The sequence below is a fragment of the Pieris napi genome, chromosome 8, assembly GCF_905475465.1.
Source record: "Pieris napi chromosome 8, ilPieNapi1.2, whole genome shotgun sequence".
NCBI lineage: Eukaryota > Metazoa > Arthropoda > Insecta > Lepidoptera > Pieridae > Pieris > Pieris napi.
The window spans coordinates 3,630,224-3,652,746 of record NC_062241.1 but is presented as its reverse complement, the minus strand read 5'-3'; the positions used below and the strand labels follow the sequence as shown (position 1 = coordinate 3,652,746).

General features: G+C 33.8%; 1 protein-coding gene across 4 annotated transcripts in view; it reads right to left on the bottom strand.

Moving 5' to 3' along the window:
• LOC125051801 (protein goliath-like) overlaps positions 1–22,523 on the bottom strand; it is a 71,184-nt gene that overhangs the window by 26,509 nt on the left and 22,152 nt on the right. For 3 of the 4 annotated variants that reach the window (XR_007117353.1, XR_007117352.1, XM_047652364.1), the window contains exon 2: positions 3,507–3,981. Coding sequence is in view for 2 of the 4 variants with exons in the window: in XM_047652364.1 (XP_047508320.1) it covers positions 3,507–3,740 (234 nt within the window). In the remaining 2 variants the exon portion in view is untranslated. The remainder of the gene's footprint in view (positions 1–3,506; positions 3,982–22,523) is intronic. The other variant, XM_047652365.1, reaches the window with a different exon arrangement.

Sequence of the window (22,523 nt, the reverse complement as noted above, 5' to 3'; positions counted from 1 at the left end):
ATCATATTACATAGTAGTAAAGTATTCAAGGGAAACGGTAGGAGAACATCAGTCATGGGGACCATGATTTTTTGGTGGTAAATTGTAGCTTATGTGAAACTTTGGTACTTTCAACACAGCGCCATCTGTTAGAATTGTGACTGTCAAATAATAAACAAATAATTTGTATTAAAATAATATTGCGGATATAAATTAAAATGTAAGCTATCATATCTTTTAAGTTAGATCTGCACACGGTGTGCAAATTTGATTGAAATCGGTAAAGTAGTTTAGGTGTCCATAGCGAACGAACAACGTGACGCGTAATTTATATATATTATGTAATAGATACATGGTTTGAATACATTCGTGTTTTGATTCCCAGACATTATGAAACAAGTTACTGGAGAAAGCAAGCTTGTACAACAAAGTTGATATACGATGCCCTTTACCGTATGACCCGTTAGATACATGATACTGATAGTGAATGTTAGGAAAAACCTGTCGGAGGGCTTGTATGTAACAGGTTGTTAGGTTTTTTATATGACAATTTTTAATCGACTTTATTTACTACTTTTGGAAAAAAATATTATTTATGACGTTGACTTTATAATTAATATTAATTGGGTAATGTTAAAATATATTTCAATAATGTAATCTAATATGTTACTATGTAAAATTCTACTCTTTAAGACAAATTTGCACGCCATTATATCTGACAGAATATGCGAAGTTTAGACTGTACCACCATAATATTGTTGTACCATATTGTTGCAAATAAATAATTATTATTATAAATTCCGAAAACTATATTGGCCATATAATTCGCAGAAATTGTCGCTTACGCGCAACGCACTTACACCACAAATCGAATGTGGTCAGAAATCTCACTCTGTAACTTCCAGAAGTGAGCCGTTTTTGTATGCAAGTGGATGTAGTTTTCTTGATACCTTTAGTGCTGATGTCGCTTTGAGATCTCGCGGAACTTCGGCGTAGAATGATATTTACGTAAAAAAAACATGTGGACATCTTTGGCGTAACAAGACAAAAATCTTTTTAAAATTTTTATGTTTTTCCTTATTCAGTTGTAGAAAAAACGACACTAACAATAGAAAAAAGGTATTTATTTCATTGAAAGTTTTATTATAAGGCATTATCTAGTTGAATAAATTTCATTTAAATATCACAAAAACTTATTTCTTCATAATTAAAGAAATGGACATTTTTTATTTTAAAATGTTAACTATGCTAACTTCCGGGTGTCGGTTTTTTGTGACGATATGCGCGCGCATCGTAAAAAATTACTATCTTCATTTTTCCCTAACGCGCCAAAAGGACTACAAAAATTAACTCATTCAAACAGTCAATAATAAGTAGTGTTAATTACCACCACGGTATTATTGCATTACATTAAATATTGAGTTTTTCGACCGCGCAGCCTTAAAGTTGCGACGAAAGGGCTCTTTATCGTTGAACAGTAATTAATGTATGTATAATAATGTATGCTGTATTTGACGTTACTCGAAAGTTATAGTTATATACCTTAATTTTCTAAAATACTAATTAAGATACGAAAGAAAAATATCCATTCTTAGAGTATAGTATACTTTTTACATATCTTCTCGCATAAAAAACTAATCAGGACACAACTCTTTAAATGTACTTTTGTTGCAAATATTATTATTATAGTAGACCTATTCATATTTGTCGATATATGATCAATATTTTGTCGTACGACAATCCAGTACGAAACCTGACCTTATTTAGTAATTTTTCCAGTAAACAGTAATTCACCAATCTAACAATGACTAATTCATTATTTATTTCGCGAACTGTGACTAACGGTCATATCATTTACATTTTAATTATTATCCAAGTAGGCAACAAAGACTTCAATCGAAAAACAATTTTTTTAAGGTAACTCCAAGAATTTCTACAATAAATATAACTCAAACTCAAAATATCTTTATTCAAGTGGGTAACCAAGTACACTTTTGAATTGTCAAGTTAAATTAATTGTAAATTTACATTTACTACCAGTTCGCAAGTCAAGGGCGTAGAGCGGGTAAGAAGAACTGGCAAGAAACTTTCCGCTACTCTTTTTAATCGCTAAGTATTGTCATACAAATTGTTTGAACTGGAGCAAATCAATCCCAAGGATTAGGATCATTTAAGTATTCCTCAAAATTATAAAACGCTTTATTGATTAATTGCCGTTTAACGAGGGCTTTGAATTTATTTAGTGATAATTCTCTAATTTCGATATATATATATATATATAACAACAAACGAAAAAGAAAAATTACAACTAGAAAACTACAAAGAAAGAGTAACTGCCATTACAAGCAATTGATACAAGTTATTTAGGCACAGGGATATACGTATAGCGAAGATGCGAAGCGCGCAAATACAAGAAAATTCTACTAAAAAAAAATTGTTTGATAACAAGCATACTAGTTATGGCATGGTTTTATGAATGACATGAGCACGAATAAGCAAGTAATACAAGCTGTAAAATTTAATTTTGCAAGTCAAAGCCAAAGTTCAAGATTAAAATTTGCATTTGTAAATTGCTATGAACCCATAGGCCAGGGTGACGATTAATTTACTGTAATATGTACTTTATGTCTTCCCTTATAGATTATATGAGTGACGTCATTGGAAAGTGAAAGAAAATCCTTCGATTAAAATATCGTGTTTAGTAACAATGTTATTGATAATTCTGAAACACCTTGACGTTATAAATTTATAATTACTTCTTTAATATTTAGGGTAAATTACGTAATTTATATGTATTTTATTTTAGTCCTCAGTGGATTTTTATCGAAACTGGAGATTTTTTAAATTATATGGCACGGTTACGCTACACTATCTATGTACATAAACAAATTTTGGTATCTCCCAAATAAAAATTAAATAGAGGAACCATAGTTTTGTTGGGCTTAAACAAAATATTGAATTACCTCAAATACTGTTGTTCATCATTTAGTTCTTGATATATTAAAATCAAAATTCAGAATTTTGGAGACACAATCATTAAATGTAATAATAATATAACCTTAGCGATTATCGTCACGGTTTTAATTTTGGCTTTTCCAAAGATTAGGGTCCAAATCCCAAATAACTACGACATTATTTTTAGTTGTAATATCTGACGGATTGCAGTACTGGGTCAAACTCTAGTTCAATGGGCATATGTAACTTTCAGAATAGGATAAAACAGAAAATAATTTAAAATTAACATAAAAAATAAGAATTAATTGCTGCCAACAAAAATTAAAATTTAGTACAAGTTTAAGTGTATAATAAACTCTTAAACCCCAGGTTCGTTCCCTAAGGTGCAACAATTGTTTGTATGTGACTGCTTAATGTCCCATTGAAAAGTTACATGCATTAAAAACAATATCACCTAGACTTGTTATCCAGGGACATATCCTGGAATATATAGGGCATATACATATGCTAAAGCGTTATTTCTTAGTAACCTAATTATATGACATAAAAAACGTTAAATCTATGTTACTCACGGAATAGTGTAGTACGTAGTGTTTCTTTCTCACCTCGGATGTGTCTGTAAACATTTCGCCATGCTCATCTTCATATGTTATATTTATATTCGCTATGGTATATGTATCACTACCAAATCTCTCTTCGGCTGGACCGTATCTCGTTGATTCCAATTCGCTTCCCGCCGTATGACACTGAACAAACGTCACTACCCAGCTGACAGCCAGGCCTGACCACAGATTGCCGACACGCATTTTTAAATGCACATTCGATTTTCAAAATCACTGACACTAACACTGGGGCGCTGAATGCGTGCAACCCGCGCGACTTGCGTTCGATTATTAAGTTATCAGAACCGCACTATGCGATAACGTTAATTGTATGCGAGAGTTATCGTCGTGGACGCAGCCTCTCGCATTGGTTGTGTTAGGATGTCATTACAGGGAAATCAACAGCTGCTCCATAACCGGCGAGGTATTTCACCACAGCCGGGACCTGAAACAACGAGGATGTCATCAGAAAAGTTCACGAAATGTTTATAACTAGGCTAGAAATATAATAATTTCTTGAAAGGCCGGCAACGCACTTGAGAGCCTTCTGGCAGTGTGAGTGTCCATGGACGGCGGTATCAGATGAGCTTCTTGCCCGTTTGCCTCCTATTACATTAAAAAAATGGGAAAATTACTTAAAAAAATTTAATCAATATCTTAATATACCTAGTTGTGCATTTTTGAAATAAAGATTAATCAGAAGTCAAACTTGTTTATTAAACAACATGCAATTAAAGACAACCTGTTTTGAGTTGTTTTGATCTAACAAACGGATTCAGTGAAGCGTAAATAATAAATGTAATTTTTATTATTGAGGGAAATATTAATAACAAATTAGGGCGTGATAAACAAAACACGTCAGACGGTCATTGACCCCCGGTCATCGGCCGTAGACTTCAGTATTAAAAATCAATAAATCATTCCTTCAAACGGAATGTTGGATACGATAACAAAATCAAAACTTTGATAAAAATAGGAATACACAATTTCTCTTTATTTTCCGATTTTTTTTTAAGACAATTCACACCAATTGACCGAGTCCCATGCTAAGCTGGCGAAGCTTGTGTTATGGGTACTAGGCAACAGATACATACATAGATAGATAGACATATAAATACATATTTAAACACCCAAGACCTAAGCATAACACCAAATGTTCATCACATCGATGTTCTTCTCAGCCGGGGATCGAACCCGGTACCCATGGATTCGCAGTCAGGGGTACTAACCACTAGACCAATGAGTCGTCTGAATTTAAAAGATGTAAATAATTAATAACTACCACACGCTCGTTACCACCACTACGTGAAACCAGCTGCCCACTGAAGTATTTCCGAACCAATACGACTTACTTCAAGAATAGGGGGTTCCAAATTTTAAAAGGCCAGCAACGCACTTGCCAGCCTTCTAGCAATGTAAGTGTCCATAGGGGGCCGTTCAAGTATTACGAAAGCATTGATTTTATTGTTCGGTTTTTTTTTTAAATTTTTTTTTATTAAAAAATATTTAGAGAATTCAAAATATATGTGGTATTTCTATCATCCATCAAAATAACTATTTATGGTAGGTAAAACGGTACATCTATTACTTTGCCGTAACTGACAATACGCTATGACCTTAAAATTAATTCCTCATTACAATCAATAATGTTTTAATAATATTTTCACACGTTTTCCATCCTTTTAGTCACGACATTTTTTTTATTGTAAATATAAATGGTTATTACGTGGTCACGAAACGTTCATTGTAATTGCTAATTTAAATTATTATATTATTCGTGAAATAATAGGTTAAACTTTAAACGGGAAAGAAATATTTATGAATTTTGCTCTCTTGCTTTAAATGTAGTTTTAATTATGTTTCATTAAATATGTTAATTTACTATTTTTAAAATGATTTTTGAAGTAAAACTTTTTTAGGCGCATGAGGGTATTTTTTTTAAAAACATCACGAAAATGTGCAGCGTTTTTGTCGAAGAAAAGGGAGAGAGCGATTGAGACCGATTGAGAGAGAGTGAGAACTACTAATGTACTTTGTACGCACGCCCTTTTTTAATAGCAAACGAGCCTACGGGACAGCCGTTATTATTAGTTATATACCTTTGTTACGAAATAAAGTATACGAGAGTACATAGCGAAAATTATACTAATTCTATAATACATATATTGTATCGTGGTGGTACATAATGTAACAAAGAAGGAAATATGTACGTCATACAAATAGGGTTTCTAATGTGATTTAAAACAATATCTAAAAATAAAGTTTTACATAGCTTCATCGAATATTTGTTCATGTATCTATATATATTTAAATAATGTATAAAAATTGCTCAAAAGGAGACTGTCCAGCTATTCAGTTTGTCACTAAGAATATCTTTTTTTTCGGCCTTTTAGTATCATCATTCTCGAGCTATTATAAAATCTACAAAAGCAATAATATAAAAAATGCGTACTACTGAAGTAATGAATGCCCTAATGCGATTTTTATAAGCAGTTCAAATGCCATAAACCAGTACGGATATTGGTCGTGAAAATGTCATAAACGTACAAAATACGAGTGGAAATTTGGGTCGCCCGCCGTATCACGAAAGATACACGCAAAAATCAGCAAATAAGATAACGGGTGTGTAATTCCTTCACATATTTACTGAGTATCAGATGCAAAGCGCTCCTAATGTACAAAAAATAAAATATTAACACGAAAACGTGGGTTTAATTGTGATCGGTCAAACGAACGCAATATCACTATTTTGCGTGTCAATGCGTGTTGGACTGAAGCTTTTGACCAATTACACTAATGGCGGAAACATACTACTAAAACGCGACGCGACGTGTCGTGTCGACATCCGATGTCCATCGTGCACATTACCAACACGCGACACCACGACACGCTTGCAAATTCAAAAGTCATTTAGCTGATTTATTTATTTTTTTATTCCCCGCGCAATGTGCCAGCAAGTTTTTACCAATTTGAGGTTCAGATTCGAGGAATGTTTGCAGCGCAATGGTGCACACCTGGATGATGTTATTTTTAAGAAATAAATTTCCCAGATGTCTATTTTAATTGAAATAAAAATTTTTGTGTATTGTATTTAGTTTTTTTATTATATTTTTTTCAAATTCGCAAATCTTTCTGGCCCACCCTGTATTTTTCTAATAAACTGAATTGATTAGCAGGTTATTTGTATTAAACTAACAACATCCTAACTCCCTGTTTTTGTCCTTCTATTGAGGTAATCTTATGTCATATAAAACAGAATATTGTTTCACCAACTCAATTAATTGTTGGTCGTTCATTTCGCCAAATAAATCCAAAAATATCTAAGTATATAAATTGACATTCGTGTCAAAAACTCGAAAGCATTGACGCATGACGTCATCATCACAACATCCACAACACGCCGATCCAAATCGATTGGATGTTACCGCGTGTGATCACATGGCGTGTTGTCTATGTGCATCTGACCATATTAAATATATGGGATTGATAAGTACTGACATGCGTCGGATGGCGTGGTGTGGCGTCGCGTTTTGGTAGTATGTTTCCGCCTTAAAACGAAACGGTTCGTTTCGTCTTTTGTTTTCTCGCCAAATTGGTATTTCGATCCCGATTTAATTACAAGACGTAATACACTGATTTGAATCTTTCCTTAAATCATTTTACTATTATTTTAAATAGATATTACTAATGACATAGAAATAAATGTAGAATGTGAATTTTGAATTGTCAAAAAAATGAACAACCTTTTTAGGTCTGGGCCTCCAATTTCTGTTTTTATTTCATGATCATTTGTCAATCTTATAGGCAAGTAGGTGATCAGCATCCTGTGGCTGACACACGCCGTCGACTTTTTGGGTCTAAGGCAAGTCGGTTTCCCCAGTATGTTACCCTTCACGATTCGCGCGAATGTTAATTATGCGCACGTGGAAAGAAAGTCCATTGGTGCACAGCCGGTGATCAAACCTACGACCTCTGGGATGAGAGTCGCACGCTGAAGCCGCCAGGCCAACAATGGTCACATGAATTTTCATAGGTTATGAAATAATAAAATAAAAAAATATTTTATTTATAAAAAGATTTATAATATGCAAATAAAATATCAGATTCCTGTATGTATATGATATTTAAATAAAAGATGCGGCGAATTTATGATGACATTAACACCTGTAAGGTACGAGGCGTGTATTTAAAGTAAGGTCTCCATTTATTTTTTTCACATTAAAGAACATGTATTTACAAAGTTTAATACATTGCTGTAAAGCTTGAAATCTAAGCTATTTTTCTATATAATCGCCATTCACTTCGATGAGTTTCTTCATTCGTACGACAAACTTTTGTATCCCCTCCTCGAACCATGATCCCGCCGCCTCGCGCAGGAACGAAATGAAACCCCGGAGCACAAAGTGAAACGTGTCCAATGTGCCCAAGACTTTCTCGCCAGTTTTGAAGAGGAAGGGGAAGAATTTCTCGCAAATTTCATTCCTCCTAGATGTTTTTTCAGGGCAGGAAACATGTGGAATTCACTAGGGGCGACGTCGGGACTGTAAGGAGGGTGGTCCAACACATCCCAACCAAATTCCGTAATGAGTGACATTGTTTTGTTGGCCACATGAGGACGCGCGTTGTCGTGAAGTCGTACTCCCTTGGTCAGCATCCCTCTTCGTTTATTTTGAATAGCTCTTCGAAGTTTCCTCAAGGTCTCACAGTACCGATCAGCATTTATGGTTGTTCCACGAGGCATGAAATCGATCAGCAATACACCCTTTCTGTCCCAAAAGACGGTGGTCATAACCTTGCCTGCTGATTTTTCTTGCTTAAATTTTTTGACTTTAGGCGAATGCGTGTGTCTCCATTGTTTCGACTGCTCCTTCGTTTCCGGTGTGTAATAATGAGCCCATGTTTCATCTCCTGTAACGATTGAATCGAGAAATTCTTCCCCTTCCTCTTCAAAACTGGCGAGAAAGTCTTGGGCACATTGGACACGTTTCACTTTGTGCTCCGGGGTTTCATTTCGTTCCTGCGCGAGGCGGCGGGATCATGGTTCGAGGAGGGGATACAAAAGTTTGTCGTACGAATGAAGAAACTTATCGAAGTGAATGGCGATTATATAGAAAAATAGCTTAGATTTCAAGCTTTACAGCAATGTATTAAACTTTGTAAATACATGTTATTTAATGTGAAAAAAATAAATGGAGACCTTACTTTAAATACACGCCTCGTATTTGCGATTTACATGTTAGATTTCGTTTATTCTTTTTTTTTAAATCAAATATGCTTCATTATCCTTAACCTAGACATAATAACTTTTGACTTTCCTTATTTTTTGGGTTTTCGCATTTCATTAATTCTATACTAATAGATATCATAAAAGATTTATGATAATTATAAGAAAAAAAGACATATTATATCTGTTCCTATGAAGACACTTCAATGTTTTTGTATACTGCAGACAGATATATCTTTAAAAATATATGTTACGTGCTCTCAATATCTTATCTCGTCTTACTTTGATACAAACTAATACTTTGTCAATAAAAACGGCCTTTGTTTGTGTGTTAGCAACACATTTGGAGCCAAATTTAAAAATTTCGCATACGATATTAAAATATCATTATCTTAATACATAGTATATACATATATAGGGATTTTTGGGTCTCCTCCGCCCAGCTAGGATTTGAAGGCAACGTCTGGGGCCTCCTGCTCGGAGAGTGGTAAGAACCTGTGTAACTTTTGTTTTTATTTATTTATTAACACTTCGTTGCATACAGAAATAGAATACAATTGACATAATTAAATGAAAAGAAACCTAGCGGCCTTATCGGTTTCGAGCGATCTCTTCCAGGCAACTGTGAGATTTTTTTTTAGATAATATAAGCAAGAAGTGCAAAAATACATAATTCGTAAAGTTATTTAGACAAAACTAAAACAGGAACAAAAAACTAAACTAAAAGAGGATACATGAAAAAGACAAAGTGCACAAGAATCACGATAACTTTATATCAGTTTCACACCAGTTAGTACGAAAGTTAGGGATACGATGTGGACAGGTAATCTTTGTACAGTAGAGATTTGAAGGATTTATATTATTATAGCACACGCCACTTCACAACAACGTAGACGATATCAGGTTTGGTGTATTTTAAGTCCCACAAAACCTCATAATCACAGAGGAACTGGTAATCCTGAAAGTCGATACAAATCGACATCTTAATTTTTAAAGTTCTGAAAAACCTATCAATCTTGAGTCAGTTATATTATTTTATTTTTGGCCGTACCTACTTGGAAGTTTAGTCTCAACTTTGGCTAATTTACTTTATTCTATTCTGACGGAAATCTGTAAAGTTTGAAATGCATCTACTGGATTTAGCGTAAAATACATACCTTATTAAATATTTATCCGCAGACGTGTTTAAAATCTTTCTTTACCAGGTCATTGACCGGATTATCAGTATTTTTGTCAGATTTGGGTTTGACCAAGGTTTGCGAAGTATGTTTTTATGATTAGGTAATAAAACCCTACTTTCGTATATTGGTACGGTTCATTTAAATAGTCTAAAACTGAACGATGAAATAATGCAAATTAAAATAAAATTATTATAAAAATTAAGTCAGTAATAGGAAGTTTAACAGTTATTATGTATAACTAGCGGTTTTCCGGCTTTGGACGAAGGACTTAATTTATTTATATTTGGAAATAAATCAAAATATTATAATATGAAATGAAATGAAATGAAATGAAATAGTTTATTCTTGCAAGTAGGACTATATAAATCACTTTTACAATGTCATCCTAAACTAGATGAAGTCGACATTTCCTAACTGACTGCCCTGAGAAGAAATGTCGAAACAAACTCGGGGGTCTTAGTCTCTTTTATAGTCCAGATAATACAATAATAAATTAATAAATTGGTGTAAACAAATGCAGAGTATTTACTGGACTGGTCTTTGGAAGAAAGAACCAGATCGATCTGAGCAAGCCTGTGCCAGCAGACGGCTAGCATGCCCCGAATAGCTCATGCAGCTCAACCATTTTTAAGGGAGCTGCACAACCCGGTACACAACAATACCGCCAGTGGCACCATAAAAATATGTGGGGCAACAACTCACTCAGATCGCCAGCCCAAAATAACTATAGACTAAAATGTATCAAATTATAAATCAAGCAAAAGAGTTTATGATATACCCGCATAATGTTTACACTTACAATGGATACAAAATGTATTTTTAAGGTGTACCTTAAAGCAAGGAAAAAATAATGAAATTGAAAAATATAATCGAAATATAATCATTATTCACTTGGCATGTCAAAGTGTAAAATATTGTATGCAAAAGCACAAAACATGTCAGTATTGTAGAAAAAGAAAAAATGAATATGCACTAAGCACAAAACATGTCAGTAATATAGAAAAAAAAAAATGTAAAAAAATGAATATGCACTAAGCACAAACATGTCAATAGAATAAAATAAAATGCATATGCAAAAGCACAAGACATGTCAGATTGTAAATATGTACAACATGCAAAAAAAAAAAAAAAAGAAGTGAAAGACAGCTTACAAAAACACAAGCGATAGCTGTATAAGCGAGCAGCTCAATCCCAGGCGTTTCTATCATTTAAATAATCGGATATCCTGTAATATCCTTTAGTTAATAATTTTGATTTAATAAAAAATTTAAATTTCTTAAGGGGAAGTTTATTGTAAAAGCGTATACATTGACCCATGAACGAGTTGCTTATTCTATGAAGGCGAGTAGCATGAACTGTTAAATTATTTTTGTTCCTAGTATTTCGGGAGTGAAGATCAGACAATTTGACAAAATCCGGTTCGTTTTTGTAAACATAAAGTAAATTTTCAAAAATATATTGTGAAGTTACAGTCAGAATGTTTATCTCTTTGAATTTCTCTCGGAGAGAAACTCTAGGACCTAACTTATATATAGCGCGGACAGCCCTTTTTTGTAATAAGAAGATTGTATTAATATCCGCACAGTTTCCCCAAAGGAGAATGCCGTACGTCATCAAGCTATGAAAATAACTGAAATAAACAATTCTGGCAGTATCCACATCAGTAATTTGTCTAATTTTCCTTACAGCATAAGCAGCTGAACTGAGCCTTCCAGACAATTTGTTAATGTGTGGGCCCCACTGTAGTTTGGCGTCAACAGTAATGCCAAGAAAAACAGTTGACTCAACAGGGTCCAACTCTACTCCATTCAGTTGTACATTGGTGCTTAACTGCCTCACATTAGGCGTAGAAAATTTTATTAATTTAGTTTTACTTGAGTTCAAAAGCAGATTATTAACATTAAACCAATGGACAACCTTAGATAGTGCCAAATTAACTTGGTCAAAATTTTCAAGTTGACGCTTAACTTTAAAAACAAGCGAAGTGTCATCCGCAAATAATAGGATTTTGTGATCATCCCTTACACAAAAAGGTAAATCATTGATATAGATAAGGAATAAGAAAGGACCTAGAATTGAACCCTGCGGAACACCCATAGTTACCACAGATCCTTTTGATTTTTTGCCATTAATATCTACACTTTGTATTCTATTGTCTAAATATGAACTGAGAAGTCTAAGAGCCTTATTTCTAATGCCATAGTGGTGTAGTTTCTTGATAAGTGTGTCATGGCAAACACAGTCAAAAGCTTTGGACAAGTCACAGAATATGCCTAAAGCATCCTGTGAATTCTCCCAAGCCTCGAATACATTTTTGAGTAGTTCCACACCTGCATCAGCAGTAGACCGACCCTTAGTAAATCCAAATTGTTTGGAGTGAAAAAGATTCTGTCTGTTAAAATGCTTTAGCATTTGCTTTAAAATTATTTTCTCAAAAATTTTGCTCAGTGTAGGCAAAATTGAGATAGGGCGAAAATTCGTAGGATCGGTTGTACTACCAGATTTGAAGAGTGGAATCACCTTGCTTAACTTCATTAAGTCCGGAACAGAAGAATAGAGACAGAATTTTTGAAATTGGTCCAGCAGGTCGAGGTTTCGTTACAATAACAAAACACACGTACTCAATAATATTATTGGCATCCAATGGCAATAATTATCAGGCACTTGATTAAGAAAAAGAATAACTTTATATTTGAAGTATGAGCCCAATAGCTTAATTTAGCTTATTCTTAATTCTTTTATGTATAAATTATTGAGAAAGGTTTAAAAATTAAATAAAGGGGTAATTGTTTAAATATTTGTCTATATACAAACGTATGTATAATATATTGATGGAAACAAATCCATAAAACTGTTATTGTTCGACAAACTCCAGTAAAATACTGTTGTTTCATTATATAAGGAAACTTGTTTATCTGTCCACATTTATATTAACAGATGCAATTATTTTTATTAAAAAAACTAACTCAACTTAAGCAATGCTGTTTTAAGATTATTTTCCTTATATTTTGACAAAAAAACAAGCAAATAGTTGCAACCACTTAATATTTGACCAATCCAGTTTCGCTCGCGCCTTACCAATCATGTAATAAATATTTGCAATAAGAAATATAAGCTACAATAATACTTTTAAATATAAACAAAAAATAAATCAGTGGCGCTACAATAGGGTTGGGCCTTAGATATCTGAATCTGTTTCATGATGATTTGTCAATATAATAGGCAAGTAGATGATCAAATCAAATCAAAATCACAATGTACACAAAAATCACAATGTCAAAAAACTTCTAATTTTACATTTACTGCCAGTTCTCAAATCAAGGGCGTAGGACGGAAGAAAAGAACTGTCAATAAAATCTCCGCCACTCTTTTTAACCGCCAAGTTTTTGTTTTACACAATGTTTGTAAGGAGCTGCAACCATCACACCATGTTCCACCGTGTTCAGCTTCTGGGCCTGACACACGCCGTCTACTTGGGTGTAAGGCAAGCTGGTTTTCACACTATGTTTTCCTTCACCGTTTGAGCAAATGTTAAAGGCACACATAGACAGAAATTCTATTGGTGCATAGCCAACCAACGACCAACACTGCTCGCACTTTTAAATATACAAACTCAATTTGTTGTGGAAAAAAACTGGCAGCTTTAAACGTAAATGAAGAAAAACATTCATGTATCGACATTCTCGTTATAACTCTGATTTCCCGAAACAAGGTTACTGTGGCCGTGAATGGCCAAGGTCTGTCCTTCGACCGCTTCCGTTAAGTAGGGTTGTAGTTTCACTTTCTTTGAATATCGATAATCATTTGATATTGGATTGAAACACATTTATTACCCGAAATTTTCTGGCAAAAAGTATCTATAAACTTCCTTTTGCTACATAAAGGAAATCAAATAAATGAATGTAGCCTTTATTCGCACGAGTTCCTTTTCCTTACACACAATAAATTTAAAAAAATCATTATGGAAAAGTATTTTGAATATAGAAAACAAGCGTAACTCAACTAAACGTAAAGACATAAAACAAACAAGAACTTTTCAATGACGTGTAGAAACGATTTAAAAAATGGAACTAGAGACCCTATAGTCTCATAATTATACTCAAATATCAAATTGCAACAGTATCACACACATATACAGATCAAGCTGATAACCTCTTTTACACTTCAACAAAAGAATGTCTGTAGTCTCAGTGTCAATAGTCTAGTACCGCGAGGTTATGTCCGAAATATGGACTGAAAAATAACTAAACAATGAGCTCAAGTGTCCTTCAAGTGATCTCAATATATCGTAAATAAGTGTTATGTAGTTTACGTCAAGTACCCTTAATATGTCAAATGGAAGAGACTTACTCACGACACAGGGAATCCTAGTAGATATAGTTCACTTTCTCTTTTAACTAAACAATCTTTTTTATTAAAGTAATAAAGAGTTTTCTTTCTTTTCTTTTCTAATCGGACGTTTATGTATCATCGACAACCCCTATCACTTCCTTTTCTCTAACCTTGTTCGATTTCCCTTCGCGTGCGTTCCAACATGAACCCAAGCCATTTACTGAAGGCTACGAACTTCTAACGACTCGACATTGACAATGAATCGACGTCAGCAATCAAAGATAACATCTTTTCCATAGTCCCATTGTTTACTCTACTATGTTTTGTATTCATAATACCGATTAAAATGTAATAAAAGCAAGCTTTTTAGACTGCCTTTGTCATCCAACGTAGAGTACGTTGGATACTACATACAAATAAATGGATTATTATTAATTTTAATGGATAATTATTGATCATTAATCCAGTTTCATTTATCATATCTTTATTTTCATCGAAGTAATCAGCCTCCTGTACCTGACTTTGTCGACTTTTGTTTCTAAAGCTTCACAAACCGAGCTAGTGTTTTTGAATGTAAATAATGAACATGAAAGTAATAGCAGTACAGAGAACAGTTACAAATATGTTAAGCTTGTTTTATACTTCAAATTGTTGATGAAAGTTATTGTTAATTGTTGATAATTATTAATTACATATAAGTTATGTAATTAATAATTACGTTTTGATAATCCATATATCTGTGCATAATGCGGCTTTAAATGCTTCCTGCCTTTGAAAAAATCGTATACAAATACAGCTATTCGAGAACATCTCCACTCGAACAGAACTAACTTCCTGAACGTTTTTATTCAATTCAATCAAGACGAAATGGAGCGAGGTACTAATTGATCAGTTTTTGCTTCGACTGGCTTCCCTATGAAAAACTATTCATCGGTGACCTACCCACAATACTAGTACACAATGAAACTAATTAAAAATGTAATTAAACAAATAATAATAAAATATTTCGTTTAATTTCAAGATTCATGAATCCGTGTTTATTGTGTAACTCGAATATTAATTGGTTTGGGAGTTTCAGCTATTTTCTACTTCAATGATTTTTCATTACATAATATTGGTAATAGAAAATATTTCATACACATTATTTTTACTCCTTATTTACAACTGTTTTTAAAGTAAATAATATGTCTCATAAATAGGTTGTTAAACATGACGGATCATTTAGCAACTATAACTTAAGTAAATAGGTAATGGAAGGATATTTCAATCTATGTTTAATATATAAATGTTTGTTTTGAAGCAAAATATATTAACATGATATAAACCATAACAACTTCTCAAGGTATCTCTAATATAATGTTGATAATAGTCATTGGTCTAGTGACTTGACCGTGCGACCCTAGGTTCGATCCCTGACTGTGCATCAATGGACTATGTGAGCATTTAACTCGCGAATGTGAAGAAAAACATCGAGAGGAACCCAGACCTAAAAGGTTGTAGCGCTGGTTTAAAAAACCTTATTCTTGTGTTATACTTCGTTATCGTATTAAGATAATGAGTATAAAGATAATTGTGTTTCCTCAATAATAAAGCGAGAAAATGAGTGGTGTTGTTAAAATTATCGTGAATTAATGTCAAAGGGTATTCGTTTTATCTAGAGAGCAATGATCCACTGTAAATGTTGCTGAGTGCGATGTTAAGACCTCGAACCCACTGTGCATTCGGTTGGATGACCTGTAGAGGTTTTTATCAAGGGGAAATGTCGCGTAAACGGAATGAACAGAGGTGGCATCATAAAGTAAAAAAAAAATAAACCAACTTCAAATACTAACAGACTTGACTTATTATTTAGTTAAGTGCATATATTACACGGCCATACAATGCGAGGCTATGAGAACTTGGAGAAACTAATCGTGGTTAATAACACAGAACGCAAAGTGGCCGTTCACCAACCAGATGGACGGATCACGTAAAGGACTCATCGTTCTCAGCAATGTACACTGTAACAAGAGAGGTGCTGGACAGAAACCGGTGGAAACAGATAGTCCACTCCAGATGTTCCTTCTGACCATGATGCTCAGACGAGAGCTATCGACTGAAGAGAGATACAAGTCCCGACAGGATCTCGGTGTGCCTTTTAGTTTTCGATATATTTGTGTACCAACTCAAAAAGCCTCAATTTTTGAAACCGGTTTCTATAATACTACTAGAGTTATCGTTAGTATTAAAAAGTTTACTCGAAATGCAAAACAGGCGAAAAAAACGCATCTATTTTGTTCTATGTTCACAACTTACATAATCGATATTCCTTTTAACAACTGCAATTCGCATAGTGTTTGTTTAATAATTATTATTTCGAACGGTTACCCAGTTGCCTGTACGCAGTACATTGATATATCTACTTCATTGTGGGAAACGATTATTCTCTTATATGTAAAGAATATATAATAAACTTGATCACTTATCTTTCTTCGTATATAAATAAATATGAACGCTTGAAATTTGCCTTCAACCATTAAACCGTTAAAAGATATAAAAAGCTGTAATCTATAATTAAATAATATTCTTTTAAAGCAGACAATATTAATAATTAAAAATGTCGACACTCTTATATAATATATTATTGACCGATCATTTTTAATTTAGAAAACAAATCAATGGAAGATGATCTCTCACACGTCCGTCGCGTCCAAGCACCCGAATGGAAAAGGAATCAGATGAGGTAGTATATAAAGTACTACTAATGAGCACGTAATATCCCGTCCCGTCACAATGACACTAGGTGATGCAGTCAGCACGTCAATGTCCTCTAAGAATATTATAATTAAAGTTTCATTTTAATCTGTAGAGCTCGCGTAAGCTAATGGCAATTTTATCCTTTATCTGTCTCAAGTGGTAAGAGAAAATAATACTTTTAACTAAAACAACTCTTTCTCAGTTTCTAGACTTCATTGTCGTGTTACTCGTAATTATGTATTACGTATAATTACTTCACTCTTACTTAACGAGATTATTTCCTAAGAGTTCGATTAGAAACAAAGGAATAAATTATATTGTATTTTACGTAATAGTTACATAACGGTAGAAATCATTTATATTCATCAGATTATCGCAGAATATCAATCAATATTACAAAACTTTTGTGGCGGTTAGCGACAGGTCAGGCGCTATTAAACTTAATATAGGTTAAAATATTAATGAAAATAGTGTAATTAAAACAAAATCGGGGTCAAATCCCTGATTCGAAAACTTTTGACCATAGTCAAACACATTCTGATGAACTACAAAATTACGATCCAGAAATGTATCATAAAAATAGTGCTTTATATCACCATTAATAATAATAAAGCCTTTTTTATTTCCATATCCTATTATTAGTTAAATGTTAGTAGTACTATATTAGTCCCTGTGGATAGAGCGCTCTTGGATGAAGGTCTCTTTTAACCATTTCTAGATGTCTCTTTGCCAATAGTCTGCATTTTAGTGCTATTTCGATCAAGTCATAACCCCACCTTCTTTTTGGCCTGCCCACTTTCCTTGTACCGGGTGGTCCCTTCCATTGCGTTGACAATCTGTTGTGAAGGTATTGTGTAACATGACAAGCCCATTGCCATTTTAATTTCAAAGCTTGTGATAGGGTATCGGTTGCTTCAGTTATCACCATTATCAATGCAAATTACAAATTAGTTTGTGTGACTCATTTGTTTATTATTATTGCATTAGCATTTTAAATAAGTACTTCCTTTAAAACTCGTGCCTATTTTACTTCCTCTACAAAGTTTGATATATTATGTAGGTACTAGTTGAATATAATCCTTAGGAAAATCGAAGGTTATAACAACATTCACATTCAACGGAAGTGCGTTGGTGTCATGATGTGTTTATATTATAACAAATATTATTGATATTACTTATATGCCATTATCTTTATGATGAATCATTATTTATTTAATGACCGTTGCAACTCGAATCTAATCTACGATTCGTTAACAAGTGGACATGGAAATATATTTCAATGAAAGCCTTTCTTAAGTTTTATTAAATAACCTTAATAAACGATTCTATATATATTCCTACCATTTTAGTACTATGAAGTGATAACGTAAATAAGTCTAATCAAACTCGAACAAGTTTTATAAGGTAAGCGGATGAAATTTTTTGCCAAATTTTAATCCACGAATAACCATTATTTGGGTATATATATATATATATATATTTATATACATATAATATAGTAATCTATGTGTTTCCACAAATAGTAAAATACATAGATAACGGGACCTGAGCTAATAATTATACTAAAAAAACTGTATGTAAAATTATGGTGTTTTGTGCATTACAATGATGGCCTTGACTATTGATTTTATAATCTAGATATAAGGAAGAACGAACAAGGACAATTTCACAATCTAGCAAGGAAATATTACAAGTATAGACGTAATTATTAAACAACTTATATAATTGTTTCATTGTTCTTGAGTAAAGACAATGTAATGAATTTCCCTTGTGAGGGATAATAGGCGCCGCATTTTCAAGGCATATACTAAAATAATTTACTGGCAGCAATATTCACAGTAGCTGTACGTAGTAGTATAATTGTGATCCTGAGTTTAGAGCTATTACGCACTGTCGACTTGTAGCCGGCGACTCGGTCGCCTCGGCGACCAAAACATAGGCAACTAGGCAGGAGACCAAGCCGAGCGACAGTATTCCAAGTACATTCGTATATATACGTCCAGTCGTTACGACAGTTGCTCGCAGTGTGAATGCTTCCATTTGAAGCCGTGCTCCTATTGGTCGCCAGCGACCGGCAGTCGCTTGTGTGTCGCCACGACGCGGCGAGTCGCCCAGTCGCTTGGGCGACCGACGACCAAGTGCGTAGACATCTATTTAAACTGTAGAAACTCACAGTCGCCAGCGACCGAGTTGCCGGCGACAAGTCGACAGTGCGTAATAGCTCTTAATGTTGTATCGCGCAATCCCAAGCTTATCAGCTCTTAGTATTGATCAAAAGTGGCGATATATTGGTATCGGCGTATCAAATTACTTAATCAATCATTAAAATCGCTTGAAGTTGCGTGGCTAGCTCGCGATGTCACCGCTTTAACTCACACGCTTTTCACTTTACGCTGCCCATACAACGGATCATTTATCCAATCAATCCACACGGGAGCTGTTGAAACCAAATGAATCTAAATAATTTGATAGCGAGAAATTTAATAGCAACGCATTAGTCAGCCTCTAACGAGGTTTCCTTTTTGTTTTATTTTAATGGAAACGTCAACCAGCACTTGAAATTCAATGCGTTCTTTGACGTTACTTTCTTCACAACAATGAGGTAACGGTGAACGAGATAGGGGCGTTATGCATTGCGGTGTAGATTTTCTTAACAAAAGATATACAACCTGCATTTTATTTTTAATTTATTTGGATTTCAAATCAAGAGGGTTTTCTAAGTTATCTTTCTAAAATTGCCATAATTGTTTATATTAATCAGTCATACACAAAAAAAGGGGCAAAGGTACATCACGATGCAAAATGTGACGTCATGTCGTCGTCAGAATTTGTATATAAAAGATAGGTCCTAAAAATACATGAATTGTTGTGACTACGACAAAATAAAGATAACAAAAACGGGCGAATTTATACAAGTTTTTATACATTATGTCTGCGTCAGATGTAATCTTCATTAGGGGTCGGACTCCACCTTTATTTACATACGCAAAATCGTTACTACAGCATACTATTGCGTACGTACATATATGATCTTTATTCATATCTTGTATCGAATATATCATACTATATGATTGGGTTTAGGTAAATTATGACACATTTATTTATTACTCAGTATTAAAGTCGACACAACTGTTTAAGTACCGTGATTCGGTACTTAAACAAACAATTTATTTCCGATTTTGAAATTTAAAAAAACACACACAAATGTATTTAATCTGTGAAAAGTTGACATGTCAATGTTATGAATGCAACTGTTATGTCAACTGTCAACTGTCTAATAGAACTAAGAACAGGTTATAAACCTAAATGTCTCGAACCTCACTATATAATTTAAAATTTTATTTATTTTTCTTATACTTCAGGCGCGCGTAGTTTTTATAACGAGTTTTATTATGTAAAACCTATACGTATCCGTATCTATCCGGCACACAATTCAGGGTTAACAAGTATCCAATTAAATTGTTACAGCTCTTCAGTATCGTTTGATATATTTTAAACTATTAATATTTTAATTTAATTAATTTGATAGACTAATTATGTAGTAGCTTTTTAGACTTTATCCGGTTCTCGCTTAGTTTTTTTTGATTAACGTGAAAGTTCGACGATATGTGAGACTTGACTTACTCCAGGCATTCTGCTCTCAGAGAACCGGATGAGCTATATTAACCTCTAAATGGTTTAGAGCCTAGGTGGTCTAGGCTAGTTTCAACACGACTGCATCAAATAACCAAGGGCTCGCTTTCGCATTCAAGCGGGACCTTAGCGGTATGGCATCGATAAAATCTGGACAACAGAGATGGCGGAAGACGGGCTAACCATGTCCTTCTCTCCTCCTTTCCATCTTTCAAAAGGGCTCTTATACTAGGCCATCTCTCTTTCTGCAGACTCCTTCTGTAGCATTATTTCCTTACAGAACGAAGCCATCGTATTTCACGCCTCAATTTAAAATAACATTAGACAGAGAGGTTCTCGCTCTCAAAAACTCTAATTCAAATTCTAACAGTTCTTCCGATTTGCTAAAATCATAGCAACACAATAGACGATTATATAAATAAAGCTTAATCAAAATTGTCTACCATTTTAACTGTACAAGTACCTTTAAACAAAACTCATAATACCGTTCTAATTGTCTCTGGGGTAATAAAACTGAGGCGAAAGTTTAACAGCACATAATGAATCACACAATTGCATCAAGGTCAGCACTCGCGAACAACTCATATCATCGAACAATTACAACTTTCACTCAAAAACAACGCAAATTGTTTTCAAACTCTTAATCTAAGTAATAAATCGTACACGATAAACAATCATGTCTGATTTATCATTTCGGTCGTGAACTAAAAAATAAACAATGAACGTGAAGCAATGTTTACACTACCGGGAATATTGTCACAATATTGTATTGTTAATTTGGATTTGCTTCGTAACTGCAGTATAAATACATTAAGTAATATCGGATAACGACTTTTTTTGTGATGACGAAACATAGGTCCCTTTTTCAAACAATCGTATAATATTACGTCTTTGAAACTTGAAGCACACACTGTATATTATAGTAGATTTGAAGGAATAACACATGCTGCAAAACACTTCCAAAAAATTCTTTACCTAAACATTGTTAGGTGAAATATGTGATGTCTACTGGAAAACGTACCGCGTTTATCCATAAAATTACGAAACTAATTTCATTATAAATCGATTTTCAACGCATAAAGACCACCCAATAGTATAGTATTAAAAGATTGCAAAAAAACGAGATATTAGTTATTTAAAACTCGTACACGCGTCGCCAGGAAGTTCCTTGGGACTAGGAAGCGAGTTCATATAGACATGTTACAACATAAGTTGCAAATTTATGGTAATCGCAAACGCGTGAGGAATTTTCGCTCTTTACGTACAAGAATATTTGTAAATATTGCAAATTCTTCCAAATTTAACAATTATTGTCCAATTTGACTATCCACTGCGGCTTAAGGCATTCGGATCCTAAAATGTAGTTGGCTACCCGCTTACATTTAACGCAGTGAATGCGTCTACCCTCATAGATTTACAAAGTAGGTATTTGATGTCTGTATGGTTAGTTAGAGGCACCATCTTTTGAAGCAACATAATTAATTGGCGCATCAAATAATATTGATATTTAAATATTATTGAAGGTAATAAAAGTGTGAGAGCAGTGCTGGCCTAGTGGCTTCAGCGTGCGACTCTCATCCCTGAGGTCATAGGTTCGACTCCGGCTGTGAATCAATAGACTTTCTTTTTATCTGCGCATTTAACATTCGCTCGAACGGTTAAGGAAAATGTCGCGAGGAAACCGGCTTGCCTTAGAACCAAAAAGTCGACGGCGTGCGTTATTTTTTTTTTTTATAATTAAAGAGTATTCGTATTAAATATATTAAATATTAGTACAACCATACTAAGATTTTGTAAGAGGTTAACTATTCCAACAAAATAGAAAAAGTGTTCTTAGGAAGTTAGTTCTTTTTCCTACAATATTTATAGACTACAAGTTGC